Genomic DNA, 18,592 nt, shown 5'->3' on the forward strand with positions numbered 1-18,592 from the left:
CAAACTTAGCAGCATTTGTTAAATTCAGATACAGGTCAACTGTATTTTGATGAAGTTCAAAGAAATGGGTGCAGCTGATTGAGCCATATCATAAAAAAAGAAATTTATACAGAAAATAGTGGCTTGATGATGCCTGTCTTGATAAATGTGATAATATTTTGCTTCTCAGCTGATGCAGTACAAGGCTTCGATCTATGGAGTAAACTATCTTTCTGAAAATTCTAGTTAGACGATAAGAAATTTGCCTTATTGAAAAGTATCAAGAAATATCTTCTGTGAGGTAAGCGGGATACAGATGTCATCTCTTGCCTGCAAGTAAACAGATATATTAAAAGGAATATGTACTTTTGACTGATCACCTTGTGTAAAGTCATTTTCATTGGTTTATAATGTATCTGCAGCACCACAGTAAGCGTTAAGTTCAAGATTGTCAGATTTGCCAATAACTAGTAGATTAAAAATAATGGGACATGACACAAGCTTATAGGAATCGGGTCCAATGTGTGCTGATTAAAGACACGCATACAGAAGTGAGGGTTCTGAAGTGACCTTGGGTGGTCTGATCTGGACACTGTAAAAAGCCCTGGTTGCCAGAAAATGTTGAGAGCTGAACTGTGGGGGGGGGGAAAAAGAAAAAGTATTTTCTTATATTCAATGCAGACTTGAATCAGCTAAAACCACAAGTCATTAAAACAGGCTGGGATGATTTTTTTTTTTCCACAATAAAGCTTATGATAGACTCTGAAAGCTGGAGAAGGTAGGATAATAGCAACAGACTGCACCAGTCCACTGTTCCACACTGAACAGCCTCTTGCTGCTTGAGTGGTCTCCCTGAAATGTTTGGGGGCAAGGAAAAGGAGGCAGAAGCTGGCCTTGAGAAACAGGATGCATCCACTGTAATTCTGTTCTGGACTGTGGTGTGTCCGCTGCAATTCTTATTCTGAAAGACTTCCAGCACCTTCTGGAGACGCTCCATCATATCCGATCACTAATGCAGTCCAGGGCATGTAATGAAGTAATACTTTATCTTCATTTATTAAAACAGCTGTCTAAGGTCATAAATACAGTGAGTTGTTTTTTATCGCCAGGAGTCCTCCCATAAGCATGAGGATGATGATTAACATCGTATCTCCAGTTCTGCTTATATCTGCAACCTCGCAGCAGATGCTTGGCTCCAGCACTGTTTAAAAGCTGTCAGAAAATGTCGTGATCACTGGTGACCTCTGCAAGAACTTTGGTGGCTGCTACATCGATCTGACCCAAGGAGTGCCCACGAAGGCAGGCTTTTTTTTTATTGATTAGCCAAATGGTCTAGCCTTCCTGTTTTGTCTCCTCATTGGCAATTAAGAGAGAAATCCATTGAGGGAGTGGTGGCAGCGAACCTTTCCCTCTGACACAAATAACCTTAATCAGGCCTCTTAGTTAATTTCTGAGATTGTTCCCTATCGACCTCTGTTTGAAGCAGGATTTTCATCCTACAGCCCTATCAGTAAAACATACACATCTTCCTGTTAGCAAAGCAGGCTTTTTCTAAAAGTGACATCTTTTACTTCTTATTTACAATCCTAATCACATCATTGATTCCAGTAATCTTTCCTGCACTAAGAGCTGTTATTAATTCTCTCGAAGGAGAACTTGGGTGGGTTTTGCTGTCGGTTTTTTGTTTGTTTGGGTTTTTTTTAAACCTAGATAATTAAAATTAAACCAAGTAATGACAATCTAGGAGATTGGGGGGGGGGGGGGGGGGGGATGAGTCAGTCCAATTCTCAGTGTGTTTTTAACATCCAGACGGTAAAGAGACTACAAAGTTCCTCAGCCTAAAACCAAGACTGATACCTAAAATGGAACCAACAGATCGTTTTGGTGACTCAACTAAACAATGGGGATTAGCTTTCTATGCCCAAAGCTATGACTGCCTGGGTTAGGAAAGTGATTAATCCAAAACACAGCATTTGGGCATTTCCTTACTTCTGTGACTCCTTCTGTGTCTGAACAATGGAAATACTTCACTCAGGTAGTGAGAAATGAAGCGTTTCCTCACCTCTTCCCCAATAATCACTGATTTAACCCCTCCAAATGAATACATTAATCCTTTACCTCCATCTTCACCATCTCTGATTCATATTGTTCCATGAAAGGCCGGGACTTGCTTGTCCTTCTTAATGTGGAGTGATATTTTAGCCTAGGAACCACTGAAATAATTGGGAATGTTCACAGTTTATGTTGCTATGAATTCATCGCTGATCTGTGATGAAGGGCAAAAAGAACTCGGCTGCAGGAGAGGGGAAGCCCTGGCCTGGGGGCACTAATGCAGGCTGAATCTGGGGCTAAGCCCCCTCCTTCTCCTGCAGCTCTTCCCCCCTCCCTGTGCACATGCACTCAGTTTTTCGTGTTGATGTGCTCTCCCAGCCTGTGTGAGTTAAACCCAAAGTTTTTTATCTTTAAGCTAATCCGTGAGATTTGGTAAATGGAGACATGAGGGAAGTTCTGGCCCAGCAGGAGTATTACTGAGAAACTGCCCCTCCGTACTCGGGTTGCCAGAGAGGCGTGTGAGGATTTTGGCAGAGAGGAAAGGTTTGACTTACCCGGGTGCTATCCCCGTCAGCACGGTGGATTTCAAACCTGATGTCATCTATTTACATTTCGGAGCGAAAGGCAGCGACACACAAGATTAGTCTTCATTCAGCGAAGCAACTGCCAAATTAAATGATGACAGATAGAAAAACTGAACGCCGCGGTGTCAGGGGCCCGATAATGGCCCGCTGCTTCAGCGAGAGGTAAATGCGCAGACCTCAGCTGGTGCCTGCCGAAGGTGCGCGTCCAGCACAGACAGCCCTCGGACTCTTTATTTAATCGATACCGCCTGTCGCAGAGAGCAGCGTGCAGCATTAGAACTAAAACAGTGTTATTAGAAAATGATATACTGCACATTAGGATGTATAATTCATGTCGCCTTCATTTGCTCAGGCCGTCGTGAAAATCCATAAATCATTTTCTCGTTCATGTATTGCCTAAGTGCGATTTGTCATTCTGCGTTAGAGGGCTGCCTCCCACCGCCGCCGCTTCTCATCCACCGCCCGGGGTCCCGCACGACGCGGGGCCCGCGCAGGAACCCGCCGCCGCCTGCGGCCGCCTCACGCAGAACGGGGAACCGGCTGCGCCCTGAGGCGCGGAGCGAGGCGGGGGGGAGGGGAGCGCACCGCAGCCCCCGCCGGAGGGAGGGGGCGGCTCCCGCGGCGCCTGTGTGTGCTGTGGACGTATGGCGAGATGCGTGTTCGCGCGGGGTTATGGCCCCCGGACCGGGCCGCGCCCCGACGCCGCCGCGCTGAGGCGGGGACCCCCGGCCGCCCGCCCGCCCCCTCCCTTACCTCCGGCTGCCGAGGCTCCCCCGGGTTCGGCCTGCCCGCTTTCCTCGAAGGCAGGGGCTGCCGCCGCTCCCGGGGATCCGGCGGCGGGGAGGGGTTACCGAGGGGCCGCCGCGGGTCGCGGTAAATCGCGGGAGGCGGCCGGCTCTGTAAGGGCGGGTTAACGCCCCGGCCCCTCGCACCAGCGCGGAGCAAGCCCGGCGAGCCCCCACCCGCGCCCGCCGGGCAGCGGCAGCCGCAGCCCGGGGGGTTCCGACGAGATCCGTTCTGCTGGGAAGGACCCCCCGGCACCCGTGGTGGGCTCTGAGAGGGGCCGGGGGGCACAGGGCATTCCCTGCCTGCCGCGCCGCGGGCAGTACCGGGGGCTCCCCCGCACACACGCACCGGCGCTGCTTTCCTGCCGCTCCCCCTCCCGCGGCCAGGCAGCACCGGGCGCCGCCAGACCGGACTGCGGAGCCGTTGGCGGGCGTGGCCGCGGTAGCGGGGGAGCTGCGGCCGGGGAGAAGGGGGGTGTGTGGGCGGGGGGCGGCAGGAGAAGAGGGCTCGGGGCCGGTCGGCGGGGACGAACGAAAGCCCCGCGCTCCCCACCGGAGCGGAGGCGGTGCCGCCGCCGCGGCGCAGCGCGCCCCTGCCGCCGCTGGGGGGCGCCCGCCGCCCGCGGTTGCGGCCGCGGCGGGGGGGGGGGGGGGGGCGGGGGCCCCGGGTCCTCGCTGCCTGCGCGGGGTCCGGCAGCGCAGGGTCCGGCAGCCCTTGGCGCGGAGCCGCCCCCCCCGCCCCGGGCCAGACGCCGAGGCCGGCGGGCGGAGGCGGCGGTGAGCCGTGCCCCGGCGCGGGGGCCGTTTCGCAAACTGCCGCCGCGGCTTGAGGCCGAGAAGGGTTTGGCCTCGGCGGCGTGAGTTCGGCTGCACCCCCGCCTCGGCTCACCGCGGGCTGGCGCCCGGTGGCCTCGGGATCGAGACCCCTTCCCCGGGCATGGCGAGGGCGGGGGCGGGCGGGAGCGCGCACAGAAGCCGAGGTGCCCTTGGTAGGCGCGCAAGTTTGGCGGAGAGGAGCGGTGCGTTCCCGCGGCGGCGAAGGCGGCCGAGCGCGAAGGCGGTCACTGTCCTGCTTCCGAGCGGGCTGGAGACGGGCTGGAAGCAGAGGGCGCTCACGCCCGCTCCGTGTTGTTCTTTAGAAACAATAAAGTAGCATTTCGCAAAAGAAAAGAGATACAGATGTTTAATCCTTTTCGCTTTGTAAAGTTACGGACGCGGATGCGCCGCTGTAAAAAGCCTAGGGGTGGTATGGGACCCTGGCACGGCTCGGGGTTGGACCTGCGGCCGCCCGCCCCCGGGGCTCAGCCCCGGGCGCTGCGCCCTCTCCCCCGCAGCCGAACGCACCCACGGAGCCAGCCCTCAGCCGAGCGCCGGGCGCGCTGGCGGCAGAACCGATTTCACTGAGCCCCGAGCTGCCTCCCCACGGCCCGAGGGAAAAAGGAGGAAGGAAAACGTCCCGTTGCCCCGCGAGGCAGAGGGACACCCGGCCTGGGTCGCCAAACCCTGCGGGGAGCGTCAAGCCCGAGTCCCGGCGGCCGGCTGGGAGCGCCGGCTCGGGGCCCTCGGTGCGGGCCGCCGAGCCTCCGGCGTGGACGGCGGGGAAAGCAGGGGCACGGCGAGCACCGGCACCCAGTATCGGAGCGTTTCCATTGAAAATGAACAGATCGGTGGCTGCGAGCCTCTGCCGGTTCCTCCTGCCTACTCCCACCCCCCCACCACCCCCGGGACAGAAACCGTGCCCGCTTCGCCGCTTCCCTCGCACCCGACGCATCTCCCGTTACGTTGGTGGAAATTCCGAAGCGTGGAACGGGGAGAGACCGGCGCAAGGCTCGTGATACTTTAAAATTTAATCAGCTGGAAACACCGCACGGGCGTCACGACGGAAAGTTTGCACTTTTTTTCTCCACCGTCAAACAAACCCATTAACTCAGGCGGCCCACTGGGGGTTGGGGGGAGTAATAAGTTTCCCCTTGTTTACGTTTTTCCTAAAAACGTTAAAGTTTACCGGGGTGTGCGCGCCGGTGACGAGCAACGGCCGCCCGGCAGGCATCTCCCCCCACCCCGCAGCAGCGCCTACAGCGGGGAGCGAGCGAGCGAGCGAGCGAGCGAGCGAGCGAGCGAGCGAGCGAGCGAGCTGCCTGCCTGCCTGCCTGCCTGCCTGCCTGCCTGCCTGCCTGCCTGCCTGCCTGCCTGCCTGCCTGCCTGCCTTACGCTGCCTTGCCGGCTCCGCCATCTCCGACGCAGCCCTACTTGACGTGCGCCGCGGCCAATGGGGCGCCGCCCCCCCGCGGTGGGGCGGGGCGGGGCGTTGCTGCCTTCCCCGATTGGTTGGCAGGAGCCGAGCGCTGCGCAAAAACAGAAAAGCCGAGCGCTGCCGGCTCCAGAAACCGCCGGCAGAGATCGGAGGAGCCGGGACGGGAGGCAAGCGGCGGCGGCAGCGGCAGCAGCAGAGACAGACAGAGACAGAGAGGGGCTAGACGCAAACGCAGCAAGAGAGGGGGAAAAAAAACCCCACCAAACTGATCAGCTCATCCATAAAAAGCAGAGTGGTGATGATGATGAACGTAACGATAGCAATAAAAGAAGAAAATGAAAGACTGTTGATAGAAGAGAGGAAAATCTGAGATCTTTAAATAAAAAAAAAAAAGAGGAAATCCCAGAGAAATCGGGGATTGAAAGTTTTGGGTAGCAAAGCTGTTCTCTGCCTTTTTTATATATATATATGAAACCTTTTTGCGGGGTGTAATTTTTTTTTTTTTTAATTTCGCGGTTTTCTGCCTTTTTCTCGCGTCTAAAGAGGGCATGTCCACCGGCTCTTCCAGCAGCATCTACCCCTGCAGCTCCCACCAGGAAGACAAACCGAGGACAATCTTGAAATACAAAAATTTCCTCCCTGGGATTTGCTGCTGCTGCTGCCGCCTCCGCCGCCACTGCTGCTGCCGCGGTGCAGTGCCAAGACTCTCGGAATAAATAAGAGCGGGCTACTGTGTATCTCTAGATACATCCAGCTAATAGCTGTTATTAGTTGACCGTTTATTTCGAAGATCACAGATGAAGTGGGGACGCCTGCCTTCTTCATTTGGTCAGCGTGTGAAACAGTAATACTCGTAACAAAAAGAAGGGAGATGGGGGAGAAAAAAATCCTAACATGAATCAGAAGAAATAATATCTAGCACCCCCCGTAAATCAACCTCTCTCTCTTCCCCCCCCCCCCTTCCTTCCCCCGATCTCTCTCTCTCCGCACGCTCGCAGGCGCGGACACACGCACACAGACACACACACAGATAGGCAGGCAAGGCAGACTGTACTGTGTGTTTTCGGAGGAGGTGGTGGTGGTGGTGGTGGCTGTTGGAAGAGGAGGTGTCGGGGAGGGGGGGATCTCTTTCCCCGCTTGGAGATGATCGTGCTATTCCTCTTTGTCTTGCTCTGGATGGTGGAGGGGGCCCTTTGCCAGCTCCATTACACGGTGCAGGAGGAGCAGGAGCATGGCACGTTCGTGGGGAATATCGCCGAGGACCTGGGCTTGGACATTACAAAACTTTCGGCTCGCCGCTTCCAGACGGCGCCCAACTCCCGCAGCCCTTACCTGGAGCTCAACCTGGAGACCGGGGTGCTCTACGTGAACGAGAAGATCGACCGGGAGCAGATCTGCAAGCAGAGCCCCTCCTGCCTGCTGCACCTGGAGGTCTTCCTGGAGAACCCCCTCGAGCTGTTCCGGGTGGAGATCGAGGTGCTGGACATCAACGACAACCCTCCCGCCTTCCCGGAGCCCGACCTGACGGTGGAGATCTCGGAGAGCGCGACGCCGGGCACCCGCTTCCCCCTGGAGAGCGCCTTCGACCCCGACGTGGGCACCAACTCGCTGCGCACCTACGAGATCACCCCCAACAGCTACTTCTCCCTCGACGTGCAGACGCAGGGGGACGGCAACCGCTTCGCCGAGCTGGTGCTGGACAAGCCCCTGGACCGGGAGCAGCAGGCGGTGCACCGCTACGTGCTGACGGCGGTGGACGGCGGGCAGCCCCAGCAGCGGACCGGCACCGCCCTGCTGACCGTCCGGGTGCTGGACTCCAACGACAACGTGCCCGCCTTCGAGCAGCCCGTCTACACCGTGTCGCTGCCGGAGAACTCGCCGCCGGGCACGCTGGTGCTGCAGCTGAACGCCACTGACCCCGACGAGGGCCAGAACGGCGAGGTGATCTACTCCTTCAGCAGCCACATCTCGGCCCGCGCCCGGGAGCTCTTCGGCATCGCGCCGCGCACCGGGCGGCTGGAGGTGAGCGGCGAGCTGGATTACGAGGAGAGCAGCGTCTACCAGGTGTACGTGCAAGCCAAGGACTTGGGGCCCAACGCCGTGCCGGCGCACTGCAAGGTGCTGGTGCGGGTGCTGGACGCCAACGACAACGCGCCGGAGATCAGCTTCTCCACCGTCAAGGAGGCGGTGAGCGAGGCGGCGGCGCCGGGCACGGTGGTGGCCCTCTTCAGCGTCTCGGACCGCGACTCGGAGGAGAACGGGCAGGTGCAGTGCGAGCTGCTGCAGGGCGACGCGCCCTTCCGCCTCAAGAGCTCCTTCAAGAACTACTACACCATCGTCACCGAAGGCCCGCTGGACCGCGAGCAGCCCGGCGGCGACGCCTACACCCTCACCGTGGTGGCCCGGGACCGCGGCCAGCCGCCGCTCAGCACCAGCAAGTCCATCCAGGTGCGGGTGAGCGACGTGAACGACAACGCGCCGCGCTTCAGCCAGCCGGTCTACCAGGTCTACGTGAGCGAGAACAACGTGCCCGGCGCCTACATCTACGCCGTCAGCGCCACCGACCGGGACCAGGGCGCCAACGCCCGCCTCGCCTACTCCATCCTGGAGAGCCAGATCCAGGGCATGTCCGTCTTCACCTACGTCTCCATCAACTCCGAGAACGGCTTCCTCTACGCCCTCCGCTCCTTCGACTACGAGCAGCTCAAGGAGTTCAGCTTCCAGGTGGAGGCCCGCGACGCCGGCGAGGACCCGCAGCCGCTGGCCGGCAACGCCACCGTCCACATCGTCGTCGTGGACCAGAACGACAACGCCCCCGCCATCGTCAGCCCCCTGCCCGGCCGCAACGGCACCCCGGCGCGGGAGGCGCTGCCCCGCGGCGCCGAGCCGGGCTACCTGGTCAGCCGGGTGGCGGCCGTGGACGCCGACGACGGCGAGAACGCGCGCCTCACCTACAGCATCGCGCGGGGCAACGAGGCCAGCCTCTTCCGCATGGACTGGCGCACCGGGGAGCTGCGGACGGCCCGCAGGGTGCCTGCCCGGCGCGACCCCCAGCGCCCCTACGAGCTGGTCATCGAGGTGCGCGACCACGGGCAGCCGCCGCTCTCCTCCACCGCCGCCGTCCAGGTGGTGCTGGTGGACGGCGCGGCCGAGCGGCCCGGCGGCGGCGGCGGCGGCGGCGGCCCGGGCGCGGGGGCGGGCGGGGGGGGCGGCGGGGGCGGCGGCGGCGGCCCCGGCGAGCATCGCCCCAGCCGCTCCGGGGGGGACACCTCGCTCGACCTCACCCTCATCCTCATCATCGCCCTGGGCTCCGTCTCCTTCGTCTTCCTGCTGGCCATGATCGTCCTGGCCGTGCGCTGCCAGAAGGAGAAGAAGCTCAACATCTACACCTGCCTGGCCAGCGACTGCTGCCTGGGCTGCTGCTGCTGTTGCCCCTGCTGCAGCCGCCAGGCGCGGGCCCGCAAGAAGAAGCTCAGCAAGTCGGACATCATGCTGGTGCAGAGCTCCAACGCGCCCAGCAACCCGGCGCAGGTGCCCGTGGAGGAGTCCGGCAGCTTCGGCTCCCACCACCACAACCAGAACTACTGCTACCAGGTCTGCCTCACCCCCGAGTCCGCCAAGACCGACCTGATGTTCCTCAAGCCCTGCAGCCCCTCCCGCAGCACCGATGCCGAGCACAACCCCTGCGGGGCCATTGTCACCGGCTACGCCGACCAGCAGCCCGACATCATCTCCAACGGCAGCATTTTGTCCAGCGAGGTAAGGCCCGGCCGACCGGCACCCCCCACCGCGCTTCAGCCCCGCGCGCCGCACCGTTGCGGGACCGTTGCGACCACCTGGGCCAGCCGCGGGCTACCCCCCCCGTCCCGGGCCCGCAGACGGCGGCAGGCAAGCGTGGCCTTCCCCCCCCCCCCCCCCCCCCCCCCCCCGCCCCCGGTGCCTGCGAGGGAAGCCGGCCGCGGGCGGGGGGCTGCCTTTCGCAGGGTGGCCGCGGCTGACGGGGAGGGAATGGCTTGAGGCGTAATCGCAGGGGTTTCCGAAGCAACGTTTGAAAACTCGGTCTTTATTTTTTTTCTTTAATTTTTTTTTTCCCTTCCTGAAACGTTTGCGTGTGGGAGCAAGGCTTTGGCGGAACCCCCCTCTGGGACCGTGACAATCTCTACAGTCAGCGAGAGCTTTAATTAATTTGTGAATTAGGGTTTACTAATTGACTTTTCTTCATCTGAACAGCGCTTTGTAACCCAAAGCTGAGTTCGCAAAGGAAAGCGTCGAGAAAGAGTTTCCGTGAAATTACGTGCGGAGACTGAACGTCCCCTCCCGCTACACGCGTTGCCTGTGTTGTGTTACCTAGTGTGGGGAGAATTGCTATCGCAGCATACGCCGTGCCAGAATGCTCCCCTGTTCATGGTTTTCCTCCGGGTTAGCTCACACACCCGCTCAGTACCTCTCTGCCTGTGCGCTAACGAAAACAGCACATCCTCTCTTAGACGCTGGCACCTGAAATGCTGCCCAGTCTGGCAGAGGTGGCCTGAGTGATGTTGTCTGAAGCATTAAGTCTTGCAGTAAAATCTCTAACACTGGATTGTAAGATTGACCTTTCCTGCAGATGTCTGTAAAACTCTGTCTGCTGCTGCCTTTTTAAGGACCTGAGGGTATCTCAATGTATTTTTTTCCTTAGGGTGCAGTAACTGTACTGTCTCCCCCTATTTTTATACGCTGGAATTAAAAACAGGCTGAAAAGTAGATTACAGTAAGTTTTTTGTCAGACCAAGTAGTACACAACTCTCAAAATAGTTCTGTTGATTTTTGTGGGAGTCCTTGTGAGGCTCGACAGCATGCACTGTCAGAAAACGTGTCAGAATCTCATCCCAAAAAAACTCAGGAAAAAATCCCTCACGCCTTCCCATCTGTGCGAACAAGAATAAGAGCTGGGTTTTTTTCCCCCTTACATCCTAGAAACAGATTGTGTAGGCCTACTTGCAGCTAAACATTGCCATTTATAGTGAATATGGTGAGCTGCTCTGGTATGTTTTCTGATGCTGTTTACGGAAATACCAAGAGTTAAAATGTCTTCCAATATTTTCTTTTTCCTAGACGAAACATCAGCGCGCTGAGCTCAGTTATCTAGTTGACAGACCCCGACGGGTGAACAGGTATGAGCTCCTTCGCCTTGGTTTCCTAATGCATGCTTTGCCAAGTCTGAATGGGGTGCAGAAATGCGTTTACTGCGGGTGTAAAATAGTAGTCAAGCAATGGGAAATTGAACCCGTGTAGACACATTAAATAAAGAAAAGGTCAGCTAAATGAGTTTGAATTACAGCTTTTCTGAACTGGTTTCAGAACCAACTGAAAAGAGAACAAAATCTCTTTTTGTGTTAGTCTAAAACGTGCTTTACATGCTTATGAATGCTTCTGTAGTAGGGTCTTCCAGATAACGTCGGTCTCTCTGAGTCAAAATTTAGCTACCCAACTTCAGTAAATGCTACCAAATTATTCACACCAGTTACATGAAAACCAGGCGGAGCAATAGTGCTTGCTGAAAGGGTGTTTCAGCTGGACTGCCAAGGTCTGAAAATGCCAGTTTTGGTCATGGTGGACAGAGCACCCCTGCAGAAGCAGTGAAGCAGACGGGAGTGGGTGAATGTAGAACTGTGTTTGGCCATGTGATGGCAGAAGAATGTTTTACGAGTTCCTCTTTCATGTTTATTCTAATGTAAAGATGTTTCTGTGTCTAGTTCTGCATTCCAGGAAGCAGACATAGTAAGCTCTAAGGACAGTGGTCATGGAGACAGTGAGCAAGGAGACAGTGATCATGATGCCACTAATCGAGGTCAATCCTCTGGTAAGTCTGATGAGGGAATGGAAATAGTAGATCTTTAAGTAGGGAGACTAGAAAGAACGGTTACTTACAGGAATATGATACAAGAGTGGCATAAATGATGTGAACATATTGTACGGGAGGCTGGGTTTAAGTCAGCTTTCTGTTACAGTAGCCCGGTCAAGGAGACCGTTTTGAACCCCTGCCATTCATGGGGCAGAGTTTATTTTATTCATTTGTTTGGGGGGGGATGGTATGTTCTGCATCATTTGCTGTAACAAAACTTCTTGCACATTAAAACAAAGTTATTGGTAAGTTTCATAGTGCATTTTTCAATGGCAGATTTGCAGAATTTCAAAGCATGAGGCAATTCTGTTTAGTGGGCACTTCAGCTGGCATGGCAGTGTGAAGTGAAGGGGGAGTTCCCAAGGGAGAGAATGAACCCAGTGATGGAATGACAGCCAGACTGTGAGGATTTTTGCTGGGGATCAGTGGAGACACGTTGGGTGCTCTGAATGTGTAATACCGTAGCGTTTTCTGAGGGTTGTTTTTTAATTCATATTGAGGCACCATATATTATAAGTGATCTCCATGTCAATAAAGCTAAGGTATTCTTAAGTATGTTTCTTTCAGTCCTGACAAAGGAAAAAAATGCTTTAAAAGACTATGATTTGAATCACCTAGAAGATACATACACTGCACTGTTATTCCCATGTGTACGGCTTGCTGCCTTTGCTCTCATGCTGCGAGTTTTCTTCTGAAACGGACATTTGTTTAGAGCCCATGTATTAGAATTCATTCTCACCCTCGCACTGCATTTTAGCCGCAAATGCTTGTGCTTTCTTTCCTACCACAGTGTCCAAAGATCTGGTGTGTCTTGGTTCAATACAGCGATTTCTTTCCCCTTGTTTCCTCTGTGCTCTACCATGTATAAGGATTTGCCACAAGTGTGTCATAGAAAATACTGCCAGAGTCTCTTCAGTCAGCCGTTTTTTTCCCCTGACCCCTGTCTTAGAGGATACCAGGGCAAGGGAGTCGGTACTGTCACAGCAGTGCTGCCTCTCCCGCGTGCTCTGTTAACATCCTCTGTTTTCTTGCTGCTGTAGTCACTGTGCCCTTAACGATGGGAAACCCAGGCACCAGGGGAAGAGGAGGCTACTACAGGGCCCCTTTATGTTGCTGCAAGTCATTAATATGCAGACCTAATGAGACTCAAGAAGAGCCAAGAGTCTCCGGAGCTCCCTGCTTCTTGCAGGGCTTCATGCTAAGTGAACAGAGTGTCTATTTTGTGTCTGGGAACCTGACAACAAACCAGGTCTTGCCAGAAGTTTACATCTGAACACAGAGCCTCTTTCATTTTTGGCCCATATATGGCATATGATTTATTGTTGATTTAAAAAGCCATGTATTTAGCCTCCCCCGCCCTTTCTTTCGCACTGTTTCTGATGCAGCAATCAGTGCTACTGAGTTATAAAAAGCTCCCTCTCCTCCTGCCCTCCCTGCATTCCATTTTTTTTTCCTTTTACGCATTTTACTGCAGCAGTCATCTCAATGAACATTTCAATCAGCTTAGTCCCTCAACATAATGAACCATAATAACAAAACAGGAGAGAAAAGAATAAACATCTGCAGAAGGGGCTGGATTTGACTGATGGTGGGAATATAATCATGTAGTTGCACATCAACTGAAAGCTATTTTGTTTTAGATACATTCAGTGCTGTTATTGTTGTGCCTCTGCGCTTTGTTTTTTCTCCATTTTAAAAGTAGTCTATCTAAGGTATGAACACTGAAACTACTGTCAAACTTGGCATTAGTCCTTAGCTGGGTAAATGCTTCATTTTTATCATCTCTGTTTTATCAAACTGGGGAAGGGGGGAAATCTACTCTATACTTTCAAAATAATGTCAAACTATTAAGAATCTGATGTGATGTGTGAACTTCCATGTCTTCAATGATGACGACATATGAAGTAATGAAAGGTGTCAATTAGGTTTGATCTACTCACAATTAACAGTTTGAACTGAAACCTCAAGTACACAGAACTTCCAATTAAATATATTGGTGCTGTGCTTTGAGAATAATTTTCATGCAGAATTTTTAAAATTCTAGTTCCAAATAGATATTTAAATACAAATCTCTGTAGAAATCGCTTTGGTCTTCTGCATACGTATAATATAGTTTTCCTGTACATTTTGGGCTGAATCCTGCTGTCGTGATGCAAAGAACTTGCCCCTTGATCTCAGTGATGACAAGATATTTTGATCTAAAAAGTTCGCACTTGCTATTAGATTTTGGTGATGAATTTTATAGAAAAAAAAAGGAGCATAAATCTTGTTTGATCTTGAATGGCTAGAGAAAATATCTGAGGGAATGTCTTCTCAGTTTTTCAGTCATTCTGGTGCTATATCATCATTTCTTCCTAAATTATTGAAGGAAAACACACTGGTTGATAACATGGATGAAGTTTGGGCTGTTTTTTTCAGAACGTTACCTGATACCATGCAGCATCATATTTGTTTTCAAAAGCATCGTATTTGCATCCAAAAATATTTAGTAGATAATTCATTGACAAAAAAAACTCACTCCCTACCAGTTTTAGCCAGCAGCATGTTCTGCTCGCAGAACATCTTTTTACTGTTCTGTGCATGACTTCTGTTACTGCCATCACTGAACAGTCCTGTGGCACACAAGTAGCTATTCTATAGTAGTCCATTGCTCGCCACACTGACTGTCTAAAGTCGTGGTCAGTTATTAATTGGGAAGGACAACCTGCAGGATGAAAATCTATGACTGTGCCATAGATTTGTCCTGCCCAATTATTTAGTCAAAATTCTGAACTAAGCTGTTCTATGTATCATAAAATATTTCATTATGTTTTGACATAAGATTCTAGTTCACCTTTTAACAAAATAGATTTTCTTAACAGTGATTTAATCATGGTTTCAAATATGCTGGAATGTATGTAAGGGATTCATATTGTTCCCATTGAAGTACCACCCGAATGCATCGTAATTAGCCACATTCTTATCTACCTAAACATCCATGAAGTGCAAAAGTTCCGTCATCCGCATGTAGGGGGAAATGGCAAGCAGTGGGATACTCAAGAGACAGATTTTCATGGATCGAGTAGTCATTTCGTTGACTGGGATAGGAATCTGAGCTTGTTGGAAAATGACTTTCCAAAGGTGAAGAAGTGCAAGAAGTTTTTGGAAAACAGAGGAGAGGTTTCTCAAACCCCACATGCGTGTTCTAATTACTTGTGCTCTTCTTTGGATCAAAATTGTTGAGACAAAAGCTACTATTTGTTATAGAACAAATGCAGCTAATGCAACACTGCTACCTATTATTAACACACTGTATTTCAATCATGTTCTGTAGGAGTAATTTCTAAGCATGAGGTTAGTTTGTTTCCCATGGTTGATTAAATTCTTGGCCTCCCTTGTGAAATTGCCAACTTGGGTGCCAATTAATACTCCACATGTGTGTATGTTTAAATTGTGTGATTAGACACCTGTCCTGTAAGATTTGGACTCATACCATTAACTTATTTCATGTGGTTGCTCACTAGCTACTCGGCTTCCTCAGGCCGAACTTGCAGAATTCTTCACACTGTTACCTTTGTTTCACCTTTTTGACTGAATTGGCATGGTCTCTCAGACACACTCCAGGAAGGAACATCCAAGATGTGAAGCTAAGTACATGTACTGTCATTTATACTATAAAATGTATCAGCTTTTTTGATCATTTCCTCTGTGCAGTACTGGACAGTATGCATTGGTGACGGGCTGAGACCTAAAATCAGGCTGAGATCTAAAATCAGGCTTCGGCTAGTGGACTTTATGAAGGGGATTGATAGGGGTCTAATACAAAGGCACGGGGTGAAACATTGCCTCAGACCTTTCCACTACAGAATAGGCAAAACCCGAGAGGGTTAGTATGTGCTATTGCAGAAGAGCTGCAATATTTCAGTGTTCATAAGGAGAAGAATTTGGGAAGTCAGAAGAAGAATTTTAGTGATAAAGGGACAGAGAGAACCAGTATTCCTTCTGAGCCTATGCAGAGTGACAGCTAAATCCTGTTTTGAAGATCACATGGGCTAAGAGCCTATCTCGGATAAAGTGAGAGTGAACATGGAAATGGCTTAGGAAGTGCTTTGACTCAAGCTAAGGGCGGTTTCTTTTACTTTTTTTTTCTCTTCTTTCCTTGGACTGCATGCTTAATAATGTTCACATCTCAATGGTCCAGATAGGGCTTTGAAGTTGAGATTTGGATGAGCTGAATATTGAAGATGTTTGAGTCTTTGTTCATGTTCTCATTCAGATGAAGTCAGTTTTATCCAAGGCGGCACACCAATTACTTAGCAAGAAAGAATTACAATAACTCTATTTCATAAAGCCCAATTCTTCAGTAGATGAAGTCTTCTACAAAGGAGGTTAACATTATTATCATTATTTACCAACACAAAACATGAATCACAGGGAAATGAGTAACTTGCTCAAGGATAATCTAACCAGATGGGTAGTTGTTCTGGTAATGGAGCTCTGAGAAGGAGGCCTGGTTCCCTGCGTCACACCTATCTCACACCTAACTGGCTTTTTTAAGAAAAACTGCCACAGAAGAAACAGAAGATGCCATTTTATTCCAAGTAAAAGCCAAAGCTATGAAAAAATGACATGTTAGGGGGTAAAAGAAACCCTCTCAATAACAATGCTACAAAAATCCTTTGTAAATATTTAATTTGTATATTTGCTTTTTATTACATCATTTACTCAGCAATACATATGGACGTGTTCATTCGTTGCTCTAAAGGCTTGGTGTATGGCTCTTCTCCCTTAATTAAATTAAGAAAGAATACATTATTTTAAAATGGTTTTAGGCCTAATTTTTGCTTTGATCTGAACTGTCTTTCAAACCAATTAGAGTTCATGCACATAGAAATTTTTATTTTCTCCTTTTGAAATAGGATAAGGAAGCAAATTGGGAATATGCTTCAGAAGTTCAACCCTACCAAGTATCTGATTCAAAGCACCTGAGTTCAGGAATTTCAGATGCAGATATCAAATTTAATATTTAACTCCTTTCCTAGTTTTTGGTTTCCTTTGAGGGAGGAGGCGTGGGGGCTTGTTTCTCTTCAAAACCTGCAAAGTTAAGGTCAAGTGAGAGCTCATATTGCCCACTGGCCTATCTAGCAATAAGACCTGAACAAATAAAAATGAACTAGTGGCCTTTGCCATGAGCGTTTATATGTATGCTGTATTTGGAATAGTGCAACGCTTATCATTTTTCAGCACTTCACTGCACTATACTATTTGTATCCACAGAGGACATTTAAAATTCAGCATTCAGAGTCACCTTTAAAATCTCAGTTTATCTGCATGCAAGGTCTAATACGATAACTAAATGAAAAATATAAAGCATTTTTCTTTAATGTGGATTTGCAATTATGATGGATAGTTTAGTTCTGAAGGATCATATATATAACCAGATTTATGAGGTAGAAGAGACGGAAGTGTTATACTGCTGAACGTTTCTTTTTGTTATAAATCAAGAACATGATTCTTGGTGTATGAAGGAGTTCTGTGCTGAACGTCTTACTTCGTTTACTGTGATACACCCTTTCTTCTTGGAAAACAGCAAATAGCCTCCCCGCCCTGTTTTTAATGTTTTTCAATTAGAAACAGAGAATTCTATACCTTGACCCACAGGAAAAAGATGGAGGAAGAATAGCCAACATTCATATCATAGTCAGTGTAAATATATATAGGTACCCAGGGATTTCAAAGTCAGACTGCTAATTTGAATTTATTTTCTGTCAAAATACTAAAACCAAGGGCTTGGTTCTGCACCCGTTAAACTCTGAGGGAATGTTGTGACTGATTCAAGTAGGAACAATACCCAACCCAGGCCTCTCTGAACATTTTGTTCCCATCCTAAACAAGCATTTCAATTCTAGCTGTATGTTCCAGCAGTGTATCTTAAAATTTAGATGTATATGTATATAAATTTTTTTTTTCTTTTACAAGTTGTCATCTTCAAGGGGGGGAAAGTTTGTCATAGAAGCATACATTTTATACCCCCTACATTCATTATTTTGTTTATTCAAAATCCTGATTTATAGTGGCTATAACATCTCTTTTATCATAAGCCGTTATATAATACCATTCAGTGCACTGCAGTAGACAAGCAGTATTCAAAAGGGAACTAAAAAATAATATTTGGATAGAGACATTTTGCAGTTTACCAGCTGATGTGAAAACAAAATAGTAAAATGGAGGGTAATTTTTCACAGGAAATAAAAATCCATGAAGGGAAAAATGGGTCTGTCTTTGAATATGTATCTTAAGAGCAATATCATAATATCTCACTCCCCACTGACTAAGGAATATAATTTAATATTTATCTGTAAGTTTTTCTTTCTCCTGCTATCTTTCAGGAAATCTTGAATGAATATGGTCACTGATACACTGTTAGCAAAATATAACTGTAATCGTTTTCCTATTAAAAGCAGGGTTATTTGTTGTTTACATATAACTTTGCTAGGAACTCTGAAAATTGAAATAACCATTTTGTGTTAATTATCAAATCTTCTGAATGGCAAAAAATTAAATTCATAAAATATGTCTTTTCTTGCATGAGACATATTTTTGTGCAGACATTTCAATACATAAGATACACATTTTTATAGACATTGCTGTATATTAATTTCTTTCTAGGAAGCCTGCAACTAAATCTTTCTTTTCAGTCTTTGATAGCTACTACAGCTACGGAATTTAGAACTATACAATTTGTACGCCTTGCCTGATCTTCATCTGATTCCTTAATCGTATCTGCAGTTCACGTCTGCATTCTTCAACACTTCACTGATCAGTAATTTATTTTCAGACTTCTGCATGCCAGTTATCAATGCAAGGTTCTAATCTAAACTGGACCTAGCATTGTATATTACTTAATTTAAAATTAAAAAATCATCATGAAGTGAGGTTAATAGAGGATGAATTTTTTCTTTCTTCTTTTTTTTTTCTGTCTAAGTGACTGCCTTTAGTACTGAAGCACTTGTTGATAGCTCAGAAAGATTCTTGCTTGCTGAAGAGACTGGTATTTGTGGTGTGAGATGTCACG

The 18,592-nt window shown here is 50.0% G+C and overlaps 1 protein-coding gene and 1 long non-coding RNA gene across 7 annotated transcripts in view; one reads left to right on the forward strand and one right to left on the reverse strand.

The window, feature by feature from the left end:
• LOC142361410 (uncharacterized) overlaps positions 1 to 3,953 on the reverse strand; it is a 39,321-nt gene extending 35,368 nt beyond the window's left edge. For all 4 annotated transcript variants that reach the window (XR_012764008.1, XR_012764005.1, XR_012764007.1 and 1 more), the window contains exons 1-2: positions 3,369 to 3,953; positions 2,586 to 2,694 (exon numbers count right to left, since the gene is read on the reverse strand). This is a non-coding gene — a long non-coding RNA (uncharacterized LOC142361410). The remainder of the gene's footprint in view (positions 1 to 2,585; positions 2,695 to 3,368) is intronic.
• A 1,819-nt stretch (positions 3,954 to 5,772) lies between these two features.
• PCDH10 (protocadherin 10) overlaps positions 5,773 to 18,592 on the forward strand; it is a 33,853-nt gene continuing 21,033 nt past the window's right edge. For all 3 annotated transcript variants that reach the window (XM_075420975.1, XM_075420976.1, XM_075420977.1), the window contains exons 1-3: positions 5,773 to 9,413; positions 10,749 to 10,807; positions 11,390 to 11,496. In XM_075420975.1, coding sequence (XP_075277090.1) covers positions 6,798 to 9,413; positions 10,749 to 10,807; positions 11,390 to 11,496 — 2,782 coding nt within the window. In that variant the 5' untranslated portion in view covers positions 5,773 to 6,797. The remainder of the gene's footprint in view (positions 9,414 to 10,748; positions 10,808 to 11,389; positions 11,497 to 18,592) is intronic.

Source organism: Opisthocomus hoazin, chromosome 5 (assembly GCF_030867145.1).
Source record: "Opisthocomus hoazin isolate bOpiHoa1 chromosome 5, bOpiHoa1.hap1, whole genome shotgun sequence".
Taxonomy (NCBI): domain Eukaryota; kingdom Metazoa; phylum Chordata; class Aves; order Opisthocomiformes; family Opisthocomidae; genus Opisthocomus; species Opisthocomus hoazin.